The 20,458-nt window shown below is 43.2% G+C and overlaps 1 protein-coding gene across 3 annotated transcripts in view; it reads left to right on the forward strand.

Moving 5' to 3' along the window:
• Positions 1 to 857: 857 nt before the first annotated feature.
• Positions 858 to 20,458, forward strand: part of ITGA6 (integrin subunit alpha 6) — a 46,720-nt gene continuing 27,119 nt past the window's right edge. For 2 of the 3 annotated variants that reach the window (XM_075093459.1, XM_075093458.1), the window contains exon 1: positions 859 to 1,116. In XM_075093459.1, coding sequence (XP_074949560.1) covers positions 956 to 1,116 — 161 coding nt within the window. In that variant the 5' untranslated portion in view covers positions 859 to 955. Of the gene's footprint in view, positions 1,117 to 20,458 lie in introns of all 3 variants that reach the window. The other variant, XM_075093460.1, reaches the window with a different exon arrangement.

Here is a 20,458-nt window from a genome sequence, read left to right on the forward strand (position 1 = left end):
GCTCTGTCTTGATTGATCTTTTCTCACTTTTCCTGGAATCTCTAGTGTGAGAAGGGAAGCTTCACTCTTTGTATCTTGGGTATTAGTAGAAAAGAACAGAGTATTCTCGTGCTGCTTTAAAACCTTACATCTACTTCCCTAAACTGGAGCACTAAACCAAGACTCTTGTTACAGACAAACGAAAACCTCTGTTGGGTGGATGAAGCATGTTAAGGTATACTTGCAACTACCCTTTTGGAGTTACGGGTGAAAAATCATGAGATAAAATGATCTGGGATCCAAACCCACATATTGTTTTCCTACAATTAACAGGTACAGGGAAGAAATTCTCAGATCTGTTCTGAGATAGGAGACAGTGGAGGAATGAGGTTTAAAGACGAATTGTGTGTAGTCTTGAGGCTCTGTCCTCATGTGCTGTCTGAAGCATTGATATCCCGCCCCCCCCGATGTGTTGTTTGGGGAACACAGACTGAATGCGAGAAGCACCTGTATACTGGGCCCTGCTGCCCATGGCTCTGTATTGACGTTGGAGCATTTCAGAAAGGTGTTACGCACATGGTCCGTACCTTGACGTGTCGCTCAGCACCAGCCAGAGCGGTATGTGGTCTCACCACCCCCCGTGCCCCCTGGCGGGGGTCTCCGCCCTTCCCGGCCCCAGTGCCCGCGGGCTGCGGCCCGGCCCTCACCTGCGGCTCTGGCCCGCCCCCCGGCACAGAGGTGTTCTCAGCGGACTCCCGCGCGTGGGTGCGCGGGAGGCGGCCGGCTGCCCTTCCCGGGGGGCACGCGGGGCTCCCCGGCACGTCCCGCCGCTCGGGGGCCGGGCAGCCGGCGGAGGGCGGGGCGGGGCGGGCTCCGTCACGGCGCGCGGAGGCGACGGGGCACAACGGGCGCCCTCAGCGCGGGGAGCGGCGGCGCTCGGTAGCTCGCGGCGGGTTCCCGGGGCCGGCAGGAGCAGATGGCGGCCGCGCTCCTCTTCTACCTGCCCTTCCTGCCAGGGCTGGCCGGCGCCTTCAACCTGGACACGGACAACGTGATCAGCTGGCGCGGGGAGCCGGACAGCCTCTTCGGCTTCTCCCTGGCCATGCACCGGCAGCTGCAGCCGCAGGAGAAACGGCTGTAAGTGTCCCCGCGCCCCGCCTGGCCCGTCCTCGGCCGCCGCGGGGGCGCTCCCCCCTGCCACCGCGGGGAAGCTGACGCTGGCGGCGGGCCGGGGCCGCCAGCGCCCACCTGGAGGCCGGCGGCGGGTCGCGGGGCCGGGCGGCGGGCGCCCCGCGGGAAGGGGGCCGGGAGCGGGGCGGCACCTGCCGCGGCCCGTGAGGCGCTGTGGCCGCCCGGAGGGGGGCAGCGTGCGGCCGGGCGGAGCGGCGGGGACGCGCCGGGGAGCGAGGTGCCGCCCTGCCCTTCCCGGCCCCAGCAGGCCACCGGGGCGAGAAGGGGGAAGCGAGCACGGCGCCCGCTGGGAAACCTTCCCGCCGCAGGGCTCTTCTGCGCGGGCCCCCCGGCGGCGCCTCCGCGGGGCCCGGGCGGAACGGGCGGGCTGGGGCCGGCTCCCGGGGCGGTGCCGACCTGTTCCGCCGGGGCTGTGGGTGCCTGTCCTGGTTCTCGGGTTCGTTCTCCCTGCGGTTACCCAGCCTCGGGTAGCGCAGGGGCTGCTGTTCAAGACGGAACCTGCTCGGGAGTGCAGGTGGGAGGTGGTGCAAGGGGAACGAGAAATATAAATCAATGCTGGCGGCGTATGGGTGAAAGCTAGGAACTTCTTTTGGGAAACTCAGAAAGCAAAGTAAGGCTCCTTTGTACGTCTTCAGGATCCTTGCCTCTTCGTGACCCTATCTGGCCCCACCCTACCCTCCGGTACTAGATGAGCGTGTTTTGTGTAAGGTATTGTTCTTAAATAAACGTCCTTTCCCCAGATACTTAGTTTTAATTCAAGGGAAGACAAGCCTATAATCCGTATAGAGTTAACGGGAGAAGAAAGCTGGAAAGAAATCATATCCCTCATAAAGTTAGCTGGTAAAGTTAATCAAAAGTCCTGTGAGTCCATTTTGCTCACGCTTGTGTTCTGTGTGATTTCATAGAAATTACACTGTGTAAAGGAGTATAAATCACAAATGCCCACATTCTGTGTTCCATCTAGTAGATTAAATGACCCATGGTATCCTGAAGAATGAAATACAAGCCTGTGCGCTCCTTTTCAGAGGCCTTTATCTTAATTCTTGATGGGATTACTCTTGCATCAGTCTCATTTTAGTTCTAAGAAAGCAATGCCGGGAGCTTGTTAGTTTCCCATTGTATTGTCAGTACTGGTGGAATGAGTGCGTCAGAGTATGCAGAGACAGAAAGCCAATTACTGAGAAGTCAGTAGAAACACAACAGCCAGTCACGGTATTCAAGCTAGCCTATAATATTTGGCTGAAATGCTTCAGAGATGATTAGCATGAAAGTTATGTATTGTATGTATAGTAAGCGGTTCTTCAGGCAATCCATATCTGGGGACAGAGCAGAGCCAGATGCTCTCTGCCTTGACATGGCTTTCTGAATCCAGGCTTTCATGAGAAGCAAGGGTCTCTCTATCTGAGACAAAACCAGACTAGAGAAACTGTGTTTTATGGTGATGTGCACTTCTGAGTATGAGATGTCTTGGCCATTTTTAAAATGTATTCTTGAACTGTAGCATAGTAGTACTCTTGGAATGAAACCTTTTACAGCAAACAGGCATGTTATAGTCACTCTGAGCATCATTCTTTGTCTGTAAGAATAGCGGTGTGTGGCTGTAAGAGAACAAGACATTAAACGTGCCAAACTGTAACTGTCTTTCATAGTGACAGAGGTGTGTTTAGCTTGCTTTGTGTGATTTCTGTCTCGTGAAACATGGGCGTTTTGTGGGGAAACTTGAAGTGAAGCCTCTCATGTTAGGCTTCACTTGATACTTTTTTATATTTATTGATATTTTTTGATATTTTTTATATGACATTTATATTAGGTAAAAATGATTAACGTTGAACTAATAGAGAACGATTTGTGTGGCCTGTTGCATGGAAACCACGTGCAGTTTCTAAATAGCTTGACTCTATAGGTGGAACAAATGGTGTCTGCTGTCCAGACTTGGTGAAAGTGGAAAGTTGTGGGAACGGAGGTCATACTGAGGTCTCCTACTGAGAAGCAAGTATGTCTAATGCCTGTATGCTATCCATTATCTGTAATAGCAGGAATTTCAGTAGTTTGTTCTCAGGGGTGCAATACCTCTGCATTCTCAACTACCTTTTTGTCTGTGTCTTATCTCTGCTGCAAAAGTGGTTTTATGTGCAGCTATCTATTGGTCAGATAGAAGTATTTATTTTACCCCTTCTTCTCAAATAGATGCTAACTTCAAAGCTCAGTTACAGTTCGAGTGTGAACACTGTTGAGTAGTTGCCAAAGTACACAAACCCCATTTCATCATTGAAACTTAATTAAAAGTGACACTTGAGTTCTCATCTGGCAGGGACCACCATTCCAAAAAAACCTGCCAACCCGAGCATCTGCTGCCCCTCCAATTTTACAAAATCAGAAATAGTTTGTTACAGACATGTGCAAGATCGGTCAGTCCTTGGAAAAACAAGCAAATGAGAGAAGGTGAAAAACATGAATTCTATTCAAGGGCTGTTAGTCCGTGGCTTGGAGCAAGTCTTGGTAAAACAAACTAAATGATGTGTAGTTTTTCTCTTGCCTCACTTAAGTGGTTTTTAAGCAAAATGGTTCCTTCTTCCTCACACCGGACAGTGCAATGTTAAACGTTATGAAAATCCTCTGCAAAGGTGAGGGTAGAGAATGTCCAGGAAGTGTGACAAATAAAGGCACAGCTGAGACAGCCTTTAATTAAACATGGCATATGCTTCTGATCACCTTTTTTCTTAGTCAGAGCATATTATGGATTACATATTAGCTTTGAATGGCAATATTATCATTTATTAGTGTTAGCTACTATGTTTGCTAATGAGGAATTACTTAACTCCCAACAATATGGGTAGGTGACTGTTCAAGAACTGCTTTGACTTCAGTTGTAAATGGTGCTGAGTATAAGGCTATGGACTAGTAACAGGATTTCATTTTTCTGTGTGAATATCTTCAGGTGAGAAAAGTTGCGAAGTTTGTCAGTTGGAGAGGAGAAAAACTTTATTAAATCACAGTGACTGAAAGTGGACTGCTAACGGTATGAGGGTGTGAAAGACAGCCAAACACAATCTTAATGTGCTTAAGGACGCATTAACATTGGAGGTACTAAGGGCAGCCTGCTTGGATTTCTGTGTACGGTTCTGGTTCATTATCAAGCACAGTGAATCAGGTAGCAGAAAAAGCTAATGGAGCTCTGAGAGCTGAGCTTGTTGCCCTGCATAAAATTGTTCTGTTTTTAATCTGTCAATATGACGAAAATAAGGGAGTTCTGGTTCTGCAAGAGGGTGGTGGCACAACAGCAGCGTGTTTCAACTGCAAACTGCAAGAAAGTTTGTAGCTTGGAGGGGCCTGGGACTCAGGGACAGTGTAGCTATAGGAGTAATGTAGTTAACCTATGATGGAGAATGAAAGTATACCTAGCATCTGTAAAAGGGGACTATAGTATTATAAATATCTTGCTATTATAATAAACATATTTACTAGCAACTCACTTTGTATAGAGTGAGTGTAGACACATGTGTAGTTTTATATATATATATAAAATATATATACAAATGATATATAAGTGTACACACTCCTTGTAAGAGGTCTAGCAGGTCCATTCCAGTCCTTTTTTGGTTGGAATTCACAATGATTTAAGCAAATATCTTGAATTAGAACACAAGCCCGAAGAATACCTACCTTGTCAGAATTACTGACAAGTAAAGTTATATGTATTATTTTCAGTACAGGTATGGAGCTCAGTGATCTGGATGAGGGGATCAAGTGCACCCTTAGTAAGTTTGCAGATGACACCAAGTTGGGTGGAGTGTTGATCTGCTCAAAGGTAGGAAGGCTCTGCAGAGGGACCTGGACAGGCTGGATTGATGGGCCAAGGTCAGTAGTATGAGGTTTAACAAGGCCAAGTGCCAGGTCCTGCACTTTGGTCACAACAACCCCATGCAACGCTACAGGCTTGAGGAAGAGTGGCTGGAGAGCTGCCTGGCGGAGAAGGTGCTGGTTGACAGCGGGCTGAACATGAGCCAGCAGTGTGCCCGGGTGGCTGAGAAGGCCAATGGCATCCTGGCTTGTATCAGGAATAATATGGCCGGCAGGAGTAGGGAAGTGATCGTGCCCCTGTGCTTGGCACTGGTGGGGCCGCACCTTGAATACTGTGTTCAGTTTTGGACCCCTCAGTACAAGAAGGACATGGAGTTGCTGGAGCGTGTCCAGAGAAGGGCAATGAAGTTGGTGAAGGGTCTAGAGAGCAAGTCTAATGAGGAGAGGTTGAGGGACCTGGGGTTGTTTAGTCTGCAGAAGAGGAGGCTGAGGGGAGACTTCATTGCTCTCTACAACTACCTGAAAGGAGGTTGTAGTGAGGTGGGTGTTGGTCTCTTCTCCCAGGTCACTAGTGATAGAATGAGAGGAAACATCTTCAAGCTGCATCAGGGGATAATTAGATTGGATATTAGGAAAAATTTCTTTACTCAAAGAGTGGTCAGGCATTGGAACAGGTTGCCCAGAGAGGTGGTGGAGTCGCCATCCCTGGAGGTATTTAAAAAACGTGCAGACGTGGCACTTTGGGACATGGTTTAGGAGACATGGTAGTGTTGGGTTGATGGTGGGACTTGATGATCCTAGAAATCTTTTCCAACCTTAATGATTCAATGATTCTATGAATTTGTGTAGGCTTCTTGTTACTGTTCAGGGCGAAAAGGGTGAGATGGTTGTAAGAAGTGTTTGAGATCTCATCAGCTGAAAAGCTGTGTGGCTGAAAGCTGTGGTTAGGCACTTCATGCAAAGACTGCACTGACCATTAGCAGCCATAAAGTCCTAAAACCTGCAGTATCTTATGGAAATTTTTACTTGTGGCAGGTTTTGCTGATACTGCACATCTCTACTGAGAGCTCTTGTATCAATACATAACAAAGTTGCCTTTGGTCAGCAGGGCTGCTGACATTGCTATACTGTGGCAATGCATCCCCAGCGGCATTTAGCCAGTACTTCTGTGTTGGCTGAGGTCTTGTGCTCATAGACACTTTGCTCCAGCAAAAAGAGACCTGGATTTTGCTGGTCTGCAGTGGAAAATGACAATTTCTGTTTGCAGAGGTGATGTAGTGTAACTCAGGCTTCAGGTGGACTGAATTAATGGCAGTGCATATTTACATGTTCAGGATTTAAATGCTTTACTAATGCTGATCTTTAGTGCTCCTGTCAGTTAAAAAAAGAAAAAGGACTTATTATTAGTTTTACTTTTTTTTTAAAGACACTGTCCCTACTGTGTCATTGTACTTAGTTTTTTTTCTTGAGTATGTCTGTCTTTTTGTGTATGCAAGCTATTCTTGGATAACCTGCTTAGCATGATTACTTTCTTAATTAGTGATAGTAGAGGAGTTTGTCTATGTTTGAGATAGGTGTCCTGTGGTAAAGGTCAGGATCAAACGGGGTTAGAAAGGAGGAGGGAGGAATAGTTTAAGAGTTTCCCTGTAGTGGTAATGGAAGGATTTTTAAAAAGATCCATCATGCTAATATCATGGATGAAAGAAGTGAGAAGACAAATTTACATTGCATAATTGGGGAAGAACGTGGAACTGCTATAGATGGAGTCAAACTGCAGAAGGCAAGCTTTTTCCCAGTGCTAAGTCTGAGTTTTGCTGTGGGTTATCTGTGGCAGAGGCACAGCTGACAGGTTTATAGGTCAGGTGTACAAAAGGTTGTACATAAATTGTCACTATGACTCCTGTGCTTGCAGGTGGAAAGAGGAGGTCTTTATTTTGGGGTGGTTTTTTTTTCCCCTTCAAAGGAACAGGAAAGTATTGTGCACTCCGTCTCTACTCAAGCAAGAAGGATGAAACTGAGCGTTGAGCTGATACACGCTAGGAAGCTGCACTAGCGTAACCACTTCCATCCGTCTAGAAAAAGAGCAGACCCTGCAAGGCACTAGTGAAGTCACAGGTCATACAGCAAAAATGTGCTTCCACCAGGACCGTTTAGTCCAGGTGGCTCTAAAAAGGCTGTGTCAGGAAAGATACATTGCAGTACAGTCCCTTGCCATTAGCTGCGTGAGTTCACAGGTTCAACTTTACTGCAGTGTTAACTGGTATGACAGATGTCCATAGTGTAAAGCTAACCTTCCCACATGGTAAGCAGCAAACCTCTTATCCCAGTCCTCCATCCCTTTGAAAAACTTGTTTTTCGAGGCCATGTACTTTTCAGATAATTTTTTTTAATATGGTCACTTGTAAGTGCATAAGAATCTTAAGTAACCCTGTGGTAGATGTGTTATTTTTTTTATGCTGGTGTTACTAAGAATTAACAAAATTCATTGCTGAGCTAGTGGGAGTCTTCCTTGAATAGGGGACTGCAGCATATGCCTTTTGCCAGCAGTGATGATAAATGGACCTTCTCTGCAGACTCCAGCTTTGAGAAACAGCCTAGGCTATCAGCTTCAATTACAGCTTATAACATTGTTATGCTCTTACTGGAAGATGCTTGTACCTGCTACAGCTCCTTGGTTTCATAGCTTTTTGGTTTTACCCAATCTGAGCCTGATCAATGAATCAGTTTCTAATGTAAGAGGTACCATGCCTTTGGTGGGGTTGCTAAAGCACGACATTTACAGGGTAGAGGTGGTGATAGGTTTACAAGGATTTTGGTTTATGCTTTCTTCTTTTTAAATGTCTCAATAGATGTGAATGGATGCTTGTGGAGGCACAAATTCCTCACTCTTCATGCTGCGTGTTTGGAAAGAGAAGGGTGCCCTGTAAGCTGTTACTCTGTGTAACACACAGACCTGCCAAGCCATTCCAAGAGCTTTAACATATAAGTGATGGCTCAATTAACCAAAATAGCTTTAAGTTCCTCTGGTCCAAGCGTGTTGTACTCATCCCTTTCTAAAAGGATGACATTTATACCAGGTAGTTCTTATTAAATATTAGGATATAACTCAACCCTGATGAACATAGCATATGTAGTCCAGTGAGCTCTGTTGTGGCCAAAGTATTAGACATGTCTTAGAAAACAGATTGAAAACTTAATCTTGCATCCTCTAAAACTAGCAAGGTTGAAATAGTGTAATGGAACAAAATAACAATGCAGGCAAGGACAGACCTTGATCTCAGGAAGGAGAAAGGCGTTTCGCTTTACTAAAGTGAGTGAAAACTAATGAACTGCACAACATGTGAGTTAAGGACAAAGGAAGAACATTCTCCTTGACAATTTGTTGTGTTCTTGAGCAGGGGCTGTGGGTCCTGACAGCCCTGCTTAATGATGCCCGAAGGCTGGGCAGAAAAGCGGCAGAGGGAGGGCTCACAGTTTGAAAAGCAAGAGAATAAGCTGCTGGTCTTTCCAACTCAGCTGATGTAGACACACACAAATGGGCAAAATAGACATGTCTGTGTGCGGTCTGACTTAAAGCATTCAATGAAACTGTCCTTGAGGTATTCCACTGTGAAAAGGAGTTGTAGTCCTTAACAGTGTTTGCTCTAAATATTGGGTGGGAGAAGTCATCCTATAACCTCTTAGTCTGATGTATAGGTTGGTTTTAGAACTGTAGTTCTAAGTTGGATGGGCTGAAATGGGCTTGAAGAGCAGAACCACTTACCGTCTAAAACCTGAGGCGGGAGTAAGCTGGAGAAACGTGTTTTTTTCTGCAGTTCCCTTCATGCAACGGGAGGTGGGGTGCTGGGGTGCTGACTGGGATGTGCATGCTGCGTGCATGCTCCGCCCTGGTTCTCAGTGCGTGGGCTGGAGCTGAGCAAAGAGTCAAGGCTCTCTGTAGTGCTGGTATCCTGAAAGCTTCAGCTGGCAGACAGCTGCTTGAAGCTCGTTGCTACCCGGATCTTAGGGACTGGCTGGCATAAGAAGCTTCATGGTGCTCTTTAGACTTAGAATGTGACCTACATTGAAATGTGACTTAAAATGTGAGCTACAGAAGGGCAGAAAGTGAGGGACACAGAGAATATTGATCAAGACAGGGTTGTTGAGGGAACCATTTAAGTATCTGAAGAATGTAGCTTGCACAACACGAGGCCTGCTTTGTGTATGTCGCTCTGTTCCAAAGCAGCAGGATTTGGGACAGATGTTCCAGGAGTCCTTCTGCAACAGGGACATTAAAGGGAGCACTATATAATTAAATTATCTATGAGCTGGAGTCTTAAAATTTAACATTTTTATTTGAGGACATAGTTTTCCTTTGGTTTCTGTTATCATGTCTTGAGAGCAGCAAAGAGCTTTCAAACAAATTGTGCACAGAGAGATGAGATGCAGTGGTAGTGTTGGGCACAGAGGCACAGCTGTAGCATGTCTTCCGATAATAATTCTGATACAATCTCTGTATCAATTTCACTCTAGTGCTGGCTGTCTTGGTCATCAATAAGACTATTTAAGCTGGCATATACCTTTAAGAAGAAACCATAAGGCAGCCCTACCATTGTGTATGGATCTGTCTTCATCCAGATGTGGAGTTGTATGTACCACATTGTCTACTCTTAAAAACACCTGTGTAGAGAGTCCTAATTAATCCTTTTTTTTGTTACAGTCTAGTAGAAAAATGTCTTGTACTGTAGTAGGAAATAATAAATAGTCTGTGTTGTATCTTCAGAAGTACTGGGTAACCCCATCAGTCTACACCTGGATTATTTGATGGGTGTGATCTGTAACTGTACAAGACAAATTTAAATCTTTGTAGTATGTAGTAACAAATAAAGTATTTTTATTTAATGAAAGAATTCTAAGTTTCTGAGAAGTCTCTTTACTATTAACTGCCCCTTAATAAGCATTCTGCAGTTGTATATGCTCTTTCTTTCAAAAATCTCAGTGTAATTTGTAGTGATATTATTTAACAGCAAAATAGGAATGAAGAGGAGCACAAAGTCACAGTTGTGTTTTTAGCTAAGATGAGCGCAGTTTTCTGTGTAGTATATGTTACTAGTGTGCTAATATTATTTCATAAATAACAAAGAAAAACTTATGCAGAAGCAGGACAGGTAGGCTGGCTTTTCATAAATGTTTTTTCTTAAGGGATAACAAGCAGAGAAGAATGGTTTACTGATCTAATTTGTTGCTGTCTGGATTCTCCACAAGATAAACCAGAACATTTCCCAAATTGGTGTATTGGGTTGCCTGGCATGTTACAGCAGTAAGTTGTTCACCAGTCAGTGGGAGCCATTCTTTCCTTCTCTGTTAAACTCTTCCCAAATCCCTTTCCACGTGTGCCAGAGCAACTGTCAGTTTTGTAAGGATTGCAGTCTGCTAAGTTTTCATATGAGGTACCTCATTCATTTCAGAAGAACTGCTGCTTAAAATCAGCTGTTGTTTAAATGTTTCAGAACCAGCCTGGGGCTGGATGAATCATTCTAGCCGTAACTGTAAAAATGCCATGTTTTAGGGACATATTCTGTGGAAAGAACAAGCTGAGATTAGGCTATTGGGCAAATGGCTATTTAAAAACAAGTAAGCAAAAGTCTGTATCATCGAATAAGCAGATGGTGGTCTGTGCTGTGAAATGTTAGCTAGGAGATTAATACGTCATAGTGGTGTTTAGCAACAGTAGGTACAGTAAGAGGCACAGGAATATTTGAAAAAAGAAGTATCCAAAAATGGTCTGGAAAACATTGACCAATTCATGCATTAGCACTGGATATTGTTGCTTGAGATATATAAGGAAGTAATGGCAGAAGAATATAGCCTAGAAAAGCAAATGTGAACACGGAAAAAATAAAGCCTCACTTTCATTTTTAAGGGAATTATTCAGCATATTAAAAATAAGTGAACTGAACCATAGGTTCATAAAGCTGTCTTCACAACTTTATCATCAAATGTACTGTGTTCTTGGTAAGATGCACTTCCCTTGGGTTTAAGTTATTGAGAGTATCGCGTGTTCTAAGGCTACTTTGGGAATTCCCTAACTATTGCTTTGAAAAAGAGAATTGCAGCTGTGTTGTTTTAGTTTAAAGAACAGGCCAAATATATTCTGCTGTGAAGTACCTGAGATTAGATTTTGTATCAAAATGATAGTAAAAGGTAAAAAGTACTGGTTCTTGCATTGTGATTTTTGAAGCATTTGCTGGTGTGGACTGATAATTTTGGCTCTTTTGGAATGTTGCCTCTTTTTCTCATTTCCTCTTACAGAACTGTATCTAAAAATATGTAATTTCCTAATAATGATTTCCTTTAGGCAGTTGTACTAATGTGTGTGAGGATGTTTTGACTGTGTGTGGAAGCGAGGTGATCTGCAGTATCAAGAACAGAAGCGAGAAGGGTTCATGGGATGCTCCCTGTTTAGGTGCTGTCTACAGCATAAACATGTACTCGGGTTCCTCCAGGGTAATCCTGCATGGGATTTCACTGTCAGCTGTTGAACTTCAGAGTTACTTTTCAGCTGTATTCTTCTTTGCATTTGTTTTCTATTTTCAAGGAGTTTGGAGATCTTTGAGAAACAAGGTGCAGCAAATAGCAACAATGCTGATCATTCCTAACAGTGTTTGCCGATAGCGTGCATAGGAATGGCAGACTTTCTTACAGAGACTGAGCATCGTTTCTATTTCAGTGAAAATGACAAAAGCGATTTTTCAAATGGACCTAAATGTGCTTAGCTTCTGCCTGCTTCAGCTGGCATTGATACCCTCCTCCAAAGTAGGTCTATAAGATCTATCTTCAAAACACAGCAAAATAAGATTGCAAATATGCTGGGAATGACTTACCCCTGTAACGCCTGAGGTTAGTTGTTCAGCAGCCCATGCGTGGGTTAAAGGTCTGAGGGAAATGCGTGTTTATCCTGGAAGTGCTCAAAAGTCGCAACCAGCTGTTGCTGATTGCAAGACCATTATCATTGTTTGCAGTTGAGTTTTCTGCATCCCTCGTTTCTCATAGCTCTTTTCACGTTACTCTTGTACGGGAATTGTAAGGATTGGGTAGCCTTGCACCTTGTCATTGGTGCTGCCGAAGCTGCGTAGTGGTTAGATCAGCTGCTCTTAGACCTTAGCCATGTCCAGCAGGGTGTGTGAAAAGAGATCACTGCTCATATTTAGTTATCTATGTTTGTTTAGTGTGAAGCAAATCTTAAGTGAAAATAATTTTATTTTCTTGGCGAAAGATGCTAAAATAAATTTGGTATATTTTTTCTTAGATAACAAATTCTTGTAGCTGCTACTAAAAATATGGCATAATCGTGCAAGTCCTTGTAAACTTTCCATCCACTTGCCTTATTTTTCTGCTAGAGAAATGTTTGATAGTTACGTAGTGTGCCCCAGAATATTGCTTGGAGAGGTAGGTTTCTTCTTTCTTCTAAGTCAAGCTATATTCCTGCATATAGTGGAAGAATACTTTGTTGTCAGGTCAGATCCAGTCATAGTAATAGCTGCAATACTGTTTGCACAACTTTCAGCCTACAGGAACACAGGGTGTTAAAAATACTTGAAAACGAATCATTAATTCCAGGTTCTGCGCAAGTGAGAATGTGGGGAGTGGTGAAAGATGGAAAAAAAGTATGTGTGAGGGGAGGCATGTAAAAATTAAGTATGTGTGCGTGTGGAGGGGGAGCAGTATATAGTGGAAGAGAATGCAGTGGGTTTCTTGGCGTAGTCTCAAATATAAGTTATTTTGCGAACAAAAAAATCTTGTTCTTAGGTTTTGCAAGCTGGTTGAAATTCTCAGAGTTTGTACATTCCTAGTCATAATAAAATATAATTGCTTCTTACACAAATATGTATATAGAGAAGTTTCTTGTGAATATATGATTTATTTCTGTTTATGTATTTGATCAGTGTTTCAGTATCTGCATGGAACATTAAAAAAAGGCTCCTTAAGCGCCTTAAGTGTCCCAACTACATGGAAATTTGTACAGCTTGGTTCTCCTATGAAAATACGTTATTGGAGTGATGTTCCTCCAAGTGATTTGAATGCCTGTGTTTTCAGTTAATTTGAAGGAGTGGGGTGACTGTGTGTCAGTACATGTACCAGTGACACATCTGCTTTTGTGATTAAGCTCATGGCTTGAAGAAAAGCCTTACTCAAACTGTGGATCCTGTTATATGTGTTTAACCCAGGGCTATGATGGTCTTAAGACTGAAGGCATAAATTGAAATCTGTGCTTTAGCGTTGCTGTTGAAGTGTTTGTTTGCTGTTCGTTTGTGTACTTTTTCTCTGAAACATGTATTAGGGCTTGTGCATCTGGAAGGTACATGCCTTTTCTACACATGCAGAGCTCTTTAGCCTGCTCCTGCAGGGTACCTCTCTATGGTGCCATGAGCTTATATTGGCAGCTGGGAGGGCCCAGCTTAGCTCAGAGTGCCAGTGTTAGTCTGCTGTGGGTGAGCTTCCCACAGGGGCTCTGGCTGGTGTGTTTCAGCTGAATGTGATTAACTACTTGTGTTCAGACAGTGAGCCTGCCAAAGTTGCATCCTACCATTTCTGTGGTGCGTATCTAGTGCAAGAGGTTTCTACCTGTCTTGTTTTTTTTTCCCCTTACAGGAAGAAAACAGCAGGTGTCTCATAAATTGTGTGTATCGGCGAAGGAACCATGGCTTGGGTTAGCTTGGGGAGCAGTCACTCTTCAAACACTGTGGGGCTGTGGCGTTGGTAGCTGTAGCATGTTATATTGCCCATTGATTCTCAGGTGAAATGTCTGTCCCTCTTACTGTACTTCTTTCATGCCTTTTAGTGGTTTAATTATGGTCATAAATGAAACTGAGGTACTTCATTCAGTAAAGGAAATAGAGGAATGACATTTCAACCCAAATATTTGTTCTGCACTGTAGTAAAACTCGTGCAGGTTTTTTAAAAATGGCATTCAGCATGTTGATGAACAGTATGTGCCTGTTTTGCTTCTTACCTCCCTAACAAGTAGTGCCTTCAAACTGGGAGCACTGCTCTTTCAGATTGCTTTTTGGGGGGGAAAAAAAAAAGTGTGAGCAACTGTTTCCATACTTTGATTACTTCCATGTTCATTTTCTAAAACATGAATCCTAGTAGATGATGTGATACTCCTTTCATTTTTCATGAAGTTCAAAAGGAGGTGGCATATATGGGGGGGTGGAGGTGGTACAAAGACAAGCCCTGCAAATACAGAGAAGTTTACATCTTAATTCAGAGGTTTTCTATGGCATGAATGACCAGCAGCTCAGGAGCAGAAGACAGTAATTCCAGACTTCTGTCATGCCCAGTTCTTACGTGCACCTGTACAATGAGCATGTCCACAAAACACTGTTCACAGCACTAACTCACTGCTTTATATAGTAGTGGCAGCAGCCGCTTCTTTACCAGCCTGCTTTGTTGCAGGAGCTGTGGCAGCGCTGGGTGAGGAGACCGAGCCAGGGCCCTGGTGCATGGGAGCTGTTGCCGCGAGAGTGAGATTGTGGTATGGGGGCAGCAGGGCCAGATAATGCACTCTTTTGGTGCTTGCGGGTGGCTGGGGACTGCTGGGTCACCCCTGCTTTGTTGCAGCCGCCCTTACTAGCTTGTCCTGCTGCTGTTGGGACCTGTGCCTTAGCGCACCGTCGCTGCCTGCCATAGCTGGGTTGTGCACAGCTGACTCTGGTGGGACTCGCATGTTTCAGTGAGCCTAATGCAGACAAACTGGCTGTGGGCTGGCGCTGGGCTGGACGTGCTAGGGCCTCAGCTCCCAGGTTTGTTTCTTGAAATGGTGCACTTGTCACTTCTTGAGTTAAACCTCATGTTGTTATAAGAGGATTTCACGCAGTAACAGGCACCGCTGTCTTAGAAAATCTGAATCCCTTTAACATTATTTCTTCCCTAAGTTTATCATAGGCTAATTATAAAACTGTCTAATACAGGTTTTACAGTATCGCTTCATGCTCAGGTCGTTCCTGGCGCAGGTGTTCTTTCTTTTAAATCTGAAGGAATGTATAGCTTATAAGGGAGAAATTAAAACTCTAAGTATTATGTGGGTTCCACTTGCTATTTGACAATATGAAAAACTGTGAGGTATCTCCTGGTTAAAGCCAGTGTGTGGTGTCTGAAATGGAAAATGGTATTTTGAAATGGGATTTTTGGAGTAGACCAGACTGATTATTGAGGAAAAATGCTTTCTATCAGTGAAACTGAGATCTGCAAAATCTATTTCAAATCCATACAGGCTGGGCTCTGGACCATGAGGGGAAAGGGTTTATTTTTCCGTGTGACTTTCAGAAAGTCAGTAATAAGCGGCCTTTCCAGAACAACAGGTATCTTTGTAGTTCCATTTTTGCTTTGTAGTAGCTTGCCCTAGTCTTTACACCACTTTTGGCTTCTTTTCCCAGCCTCTATCATAATCTGCTTCCTAAAAAAGGCTGAGCAAATAAAACGAAGATCACAGTCCTTTAAGTGCCAAGCCTCCGGGCAAGAGAGATTAATGGTGTACTTGGCAATGGCTTTGCATTGGTAGTTGGAAAATGTAACTGTAGCAGATTAGGAGAATCATCAGTCACTTAAAATGGCTGTTAATAACAGGCTGGCAGCGATGGCTATCTCTGTAAAAAAAGTTCCCTGCTGACAAGTTACTGGCTGTATTTTATTTTTTTTTTGAGAGGCCCAGTCCCATGGTTCAGTTCCAGTTCCTGTTAGCAGCCCGCGTGTATGGAGGAACAATCTCTCTGTGCTAGTTAGTCTGTGGTGCTCCTGTCCTGTGACTTGTTTCTGTTGCTAGAAGCCAAATCCAGGCATAAAGCGGAGAAGGTGCCACCAGTATTCAAACACGGCATCTATCCCGTTGATTGACTTTAGTTATGCTGAAATACTGTGGGGGTTAAGATGTTCCCATTCTCCGCTTTCATTGAGTTTAAAAACTGTTGAGACCAAACTAGTGTGGAGGACTGAAAATACATCTCCAGCGGAGGGCTCTGGATGTCCACATTAAGAGTGGGGGTCTCTGCCTGGAGGTTTTAAACATTTGATACACAACTAGTGACTGTGACTGGTGATTTGGTAGTAAAATTTGATCTAAATATGAGTTAGTGGTAGTTACTCTAATTTCTTGATTTCCTTCAATCCAGTTAAACTTTGCAAGCAAGTACTGGGAGCGTGAGAGGAAAAGGATGCAGGAGTCTGTCTGTCTAGGCAGGGATGGAAGAAGTGTCATATCATTTAGCTTCACCACTTTCCAGACTTGTCCCCCTTGTGTGTGTGGAGTCTTTTTGAAAACAGTGAGGTGCAAAGTCTGCAGTGGCAGTATTGTTATCCGAGAACAGCAACTTTAAACTGGACATTTGTGCTGAAAGAAGGTTGCAAAATTGGAAATTACTTACACCACTGACTATTTTATTCTGCCTATATGTGGAAATGGCTAATGGTTTGTTAACCAGGAAGCACTTTCAGCGATTTCTCCTCCAGTCTGTTAAAGCTCAGAGCTGGCACTACTGATGTGTAGCTGTTACTTTTAAAGAAAGGACGGCAAAGATGTGATTCCTTGTTTGGGGTAGAAGGTACCACAGAAAAGGGAAGAATTTAAGGAATGAAGAAAGCTTTGGGAGATAGCAGAGTATCTAGCTCAGTGCAGACCATGGTATTTTTTGTATTTGTTTAAATCAAAATGTAATTTACTCAATGGAAGCGTCTTACTTTGATGAACAGGATTTGCTTTTGAAAAATGTTGAAGATGTTCTCCCTCCTTTGGCTTGATTTCTTTTGAGTAAGTGTTTATTCCAAAACAGAACTGTAATGAATTGCTGACAATTTTTCTTCTCTGAAGTATATTGTGAAAATCATATGTTGTCCTTAGTTCCAGGCTGTAAATGAGGAAAAGAATTTCACTGTGGAGTGAGGGAACACTTCCAGGAGCTTGGAGGTTTTCTGGATTTCCTTTATTATGGTTTTCTCATCTTAGCTGCAGCTTTCCTTTTGGAAGGGACTGTGGTAGTTTCAGGAGCAGTATTGGAGGGAGTTCAGATAGCTGTGAGCAGAAACTACTCCCACTTCCCACTGTAGTTTTCATTAGTCGAGAAGGAGTCACAGCCACCTACTAAATGTCTCAAAAATTACTGATGAAGGCAGGGAGGGTTTTAAAATCTTGGCCTTACTGCTTAATACTCTGTAATATCTGTTAAAACTGAAAGTTACTTCTGGTGTGTTTTGGTTTGGATTTTAATAACTCTGATGGGCTACTTTTGATGAAATTAAGTTACAGCCTTTCTTCTTGATGTTCACCCAAATGTTCTTGCTGAATACTGGTCAACAGCAGTTGACAAAGTGAGGCCTGGTGCCTGCCCGACTGTGGGCAGTGAGTTCCCATCTCCTTTCACTTCCTCGAAATGTGTGCATTTATAATGTATGTTTTCATCCTACAGGTATCCAGAGGTGTGGTTTGGCTCTGGATCAGGTCAGTAAGATGTCTTGATGCCTTTTCTGAGGCTTGAGTAGTGCTCGGCATAACTGATGAAATGGAGTGTTTTCTTGCCTCAGCTGTTTCGTTCAGGTGTAGCGTAATATTGCTGTGAGGCAGGCTGGGTGTAGATGTGTCCTAGGGTTGTGCAGGGGAACGTGGTGATACGCTGGTCCCTCTCTTGGTAGAGGGGCTTGTGCCTGTCCCTGTTGCACGCTGTGGCTGCACCTCACACATGCAGGTACAGCTGGGGTCACGGTGCCTGCACAATGCAGGCACCATCCACCGGAGCTAAAATTGCATCTCAGTGAGGTCAGTTAGTTAAACTGGCATTACCTGCCAATCCTGGAGCTCTAATCCTATAGGATTATCTCCAGTTTGGCCATGAATATGGGGTTGTAAGGACAGTAAATCTGTCCCCGGAAACAGCAGATGCTCATAATTGGCAGTGGGACTTCAGTCATTATTACATATGTCTAGGAGGTAATTAAGAAAAAGCAATAATTAATCTAATTCTAACCAATAGAGCAACAGGACTGGTTTATTTGGTTTGAAATTAAAATTTTAGTTTGAAATTGGAAGGCACATATTTTAATTACGGGGTATAACTGGAGCTAAAGAGCATTGTAGCTTTGTGCCAGAGTATGAGCAAATTCTGATTTTTTTCCAACATTGTCACTTGAGAGACCCTTCTTTTAATCTCTAGAAATGTAACATAAGGAACTATTCATAAAAGTTTGAACACCTGTGCAGTCTGATTGGCTCAGGGAAAAACTAATAATAAGTTTATAGTATATATTTTAAACAAGAGGAGTGGGGAAAATCAGGATTCAAGTAGTGTGAAGCACCTGATGTAATTTACATGAAGAATAGTAAATTTTGTGTGTGTGTGTATGTCTGACTTTCAGCTCATATGGTAAGCATTTGATACTAAGCCATCATAACCCAAATAATAAAAAGCTTAGGCTCCAACAGGAACTGATCTCAGACATGTTTATGTTCAGTGTATTGTATGGCTGAGCTTCTGTTCTCTGCATAGTAATAAGGCAAACTTGCCATGGGATAGAAAACCAGTAAAATGTCTGCATGTTGGAGTCACTGAGGTTTTAATCTTTGCAGTCTTGACAGTTGGGGCATTGTTTGGTATCTAAATATGGATTCTGGAGCCAGACTTTGGGCATTCTGACCTGAATTGAAAGTAGTGACTGTAGCCCTCATATACTTTCAGGGAGAAGTCCCAGTGGACAAAACAAATCATACTGTGATTATGGGTGGAGAGAAATGAAGAACTTGTTTTTGTCAGTCTTCATTTGCAGAGGAAGTTCTTTGGTTTTAATCTCAGTGTTTCATCTGCCGATATAAGGAGATAGCAGGAGATAGCGGCAGCTAGGAGAGTACCTCCTCGCCCCTCTTACCTCTTTGTTTTTGCAGAAAGAGGCTTCGCTTGCCACTGGGAAAGCTGAAATGGAACATGCATAGCTGCAGAAAAACCTAACTAATTTTTTGCAAAATGAGCTCAAACTTGATTAAAATTCTTTTATTAAAACACAGCCGAGTAAGTAGCCATACAGTATTGACTGGAACATGTCCTCAGTCTGGAAGGACTCTGCTGAGTGTGTAGCACTGCTCAGTGTACAAGCTGATTCATTTGGACTGATGCAGTCATGCTGAAATTCACACTGGTGCACGGCAATGTCATACTGCCTTGGTTTCATGAGCACTTTTATTTTTAAATGAAGTAATTTCCCTTCTATAATAGAATTCTGATTTTTCAAATGTACCTCATGAACAGTAGGCAAGGTGAATAGCAGCTCTGTTGATCATAAGTCACAATGCTTGACAAGGGGTTTTTATGTTTTGCTTGATTTATTCAGCCAAAGATTAGATGCACGTGACTGACTGACTTACATTCCTAGTAATCCTCATAACATTTATAATCCTCATCATCTTTAGTAACCTGTCTTCTAGAACCTGGAAGCATAGGGTTAGTCTTCTCTGCTGTGGTCTTTGGGGCAGGTAAGTAATAAAGAAGTGCAAAGGAGTTATGCCACTTTTTAATATGTCTTTGGCCGCTGCTTGAAAATACATTTCAGTATTTACCACGGTATCTACCTGAAGTGATCTAATCCTTTGCAAGCGCGGGCTCATAGTGTGTGCTACTGTTGAACTGTGTTGTGAATAAGGACTTGTGGGGATGTACCTAACAGAATTCAAGATTTTTGTGTTTGATGAGCCTTTAAGACTGGTGACAGATTCGTGACAAAAGTTCTTTGAAGTCTGGAGGGTTCTAAACAAGTCTGCTTTTAAATGCTTTGTTTACTGTGGAAAATAACCTATGCAAAATTAGGGGGAAATAACTTACACAAGATTTGTATGGGGGTGCGGATGCTGGCGGAAATCGAAGGTCGCCTGTTTCCTTTGAGATCATGTTGGATTGACACTTTTATTTTTTTAAGAAGGCTGGACGATTGCATTTTTCATCTGTTGGTCTCAACAGGTGTCTGTTCAAGATGCCATTGAATGTTTGGGCATCTTACGTGTGGCACATCTTCCCACTTTATCTTCTTTTGGCTATGCCGTTTATTCCCTGATGCCTCAGTAGGTCTCCCCTCTGGCTGAATTGTCATCAAGATTATGGTCACATTGTGGTATGTTGTAAAAGGTATCATTTAGCTAGGGAGAGGATTCAGTCTAGCTATCCCATAGAAAAGAACGGGGTTGTAATTTTCTTGATGTAGCACCACTGCTGTCAGCAGTATGCAGATGGGTGAATTAAACTAAATTAAATATTTCAACTCCAGCAGCTTTTAGTTTTGTTCGCAATTTAAAACAAAAGTTTCTGCTAAAATTTCTGTGAGATTCCATACATCATTTTTACCCCCCAAGCTTTGAATGAAAAAGTAGAAATAATAAAAATACCTATAAGTTAGGAAATCAGTACCTCTACTTTCTTAAATTTATGTCGGTTAATGTACAAAAAAAACCCAAAAAACAAAGAACCCCCACAAAAAA

This window comes from Phalacrocorax aristotelis, chromosome 5, assembly GCF_949628215.1.
Source record: "Phalacrocorax aristotelis chromosome 5, bGulAri2.1, whole genome shotgun sequence".
In the NCBI taxonomy this organism is placed as follows: Eukaryota; Metazoa; Chordata; class Aves; order Suliformes; family Phalacrocoracidae; genus Phalacrocorax; species Phalacrocorax aristotelis.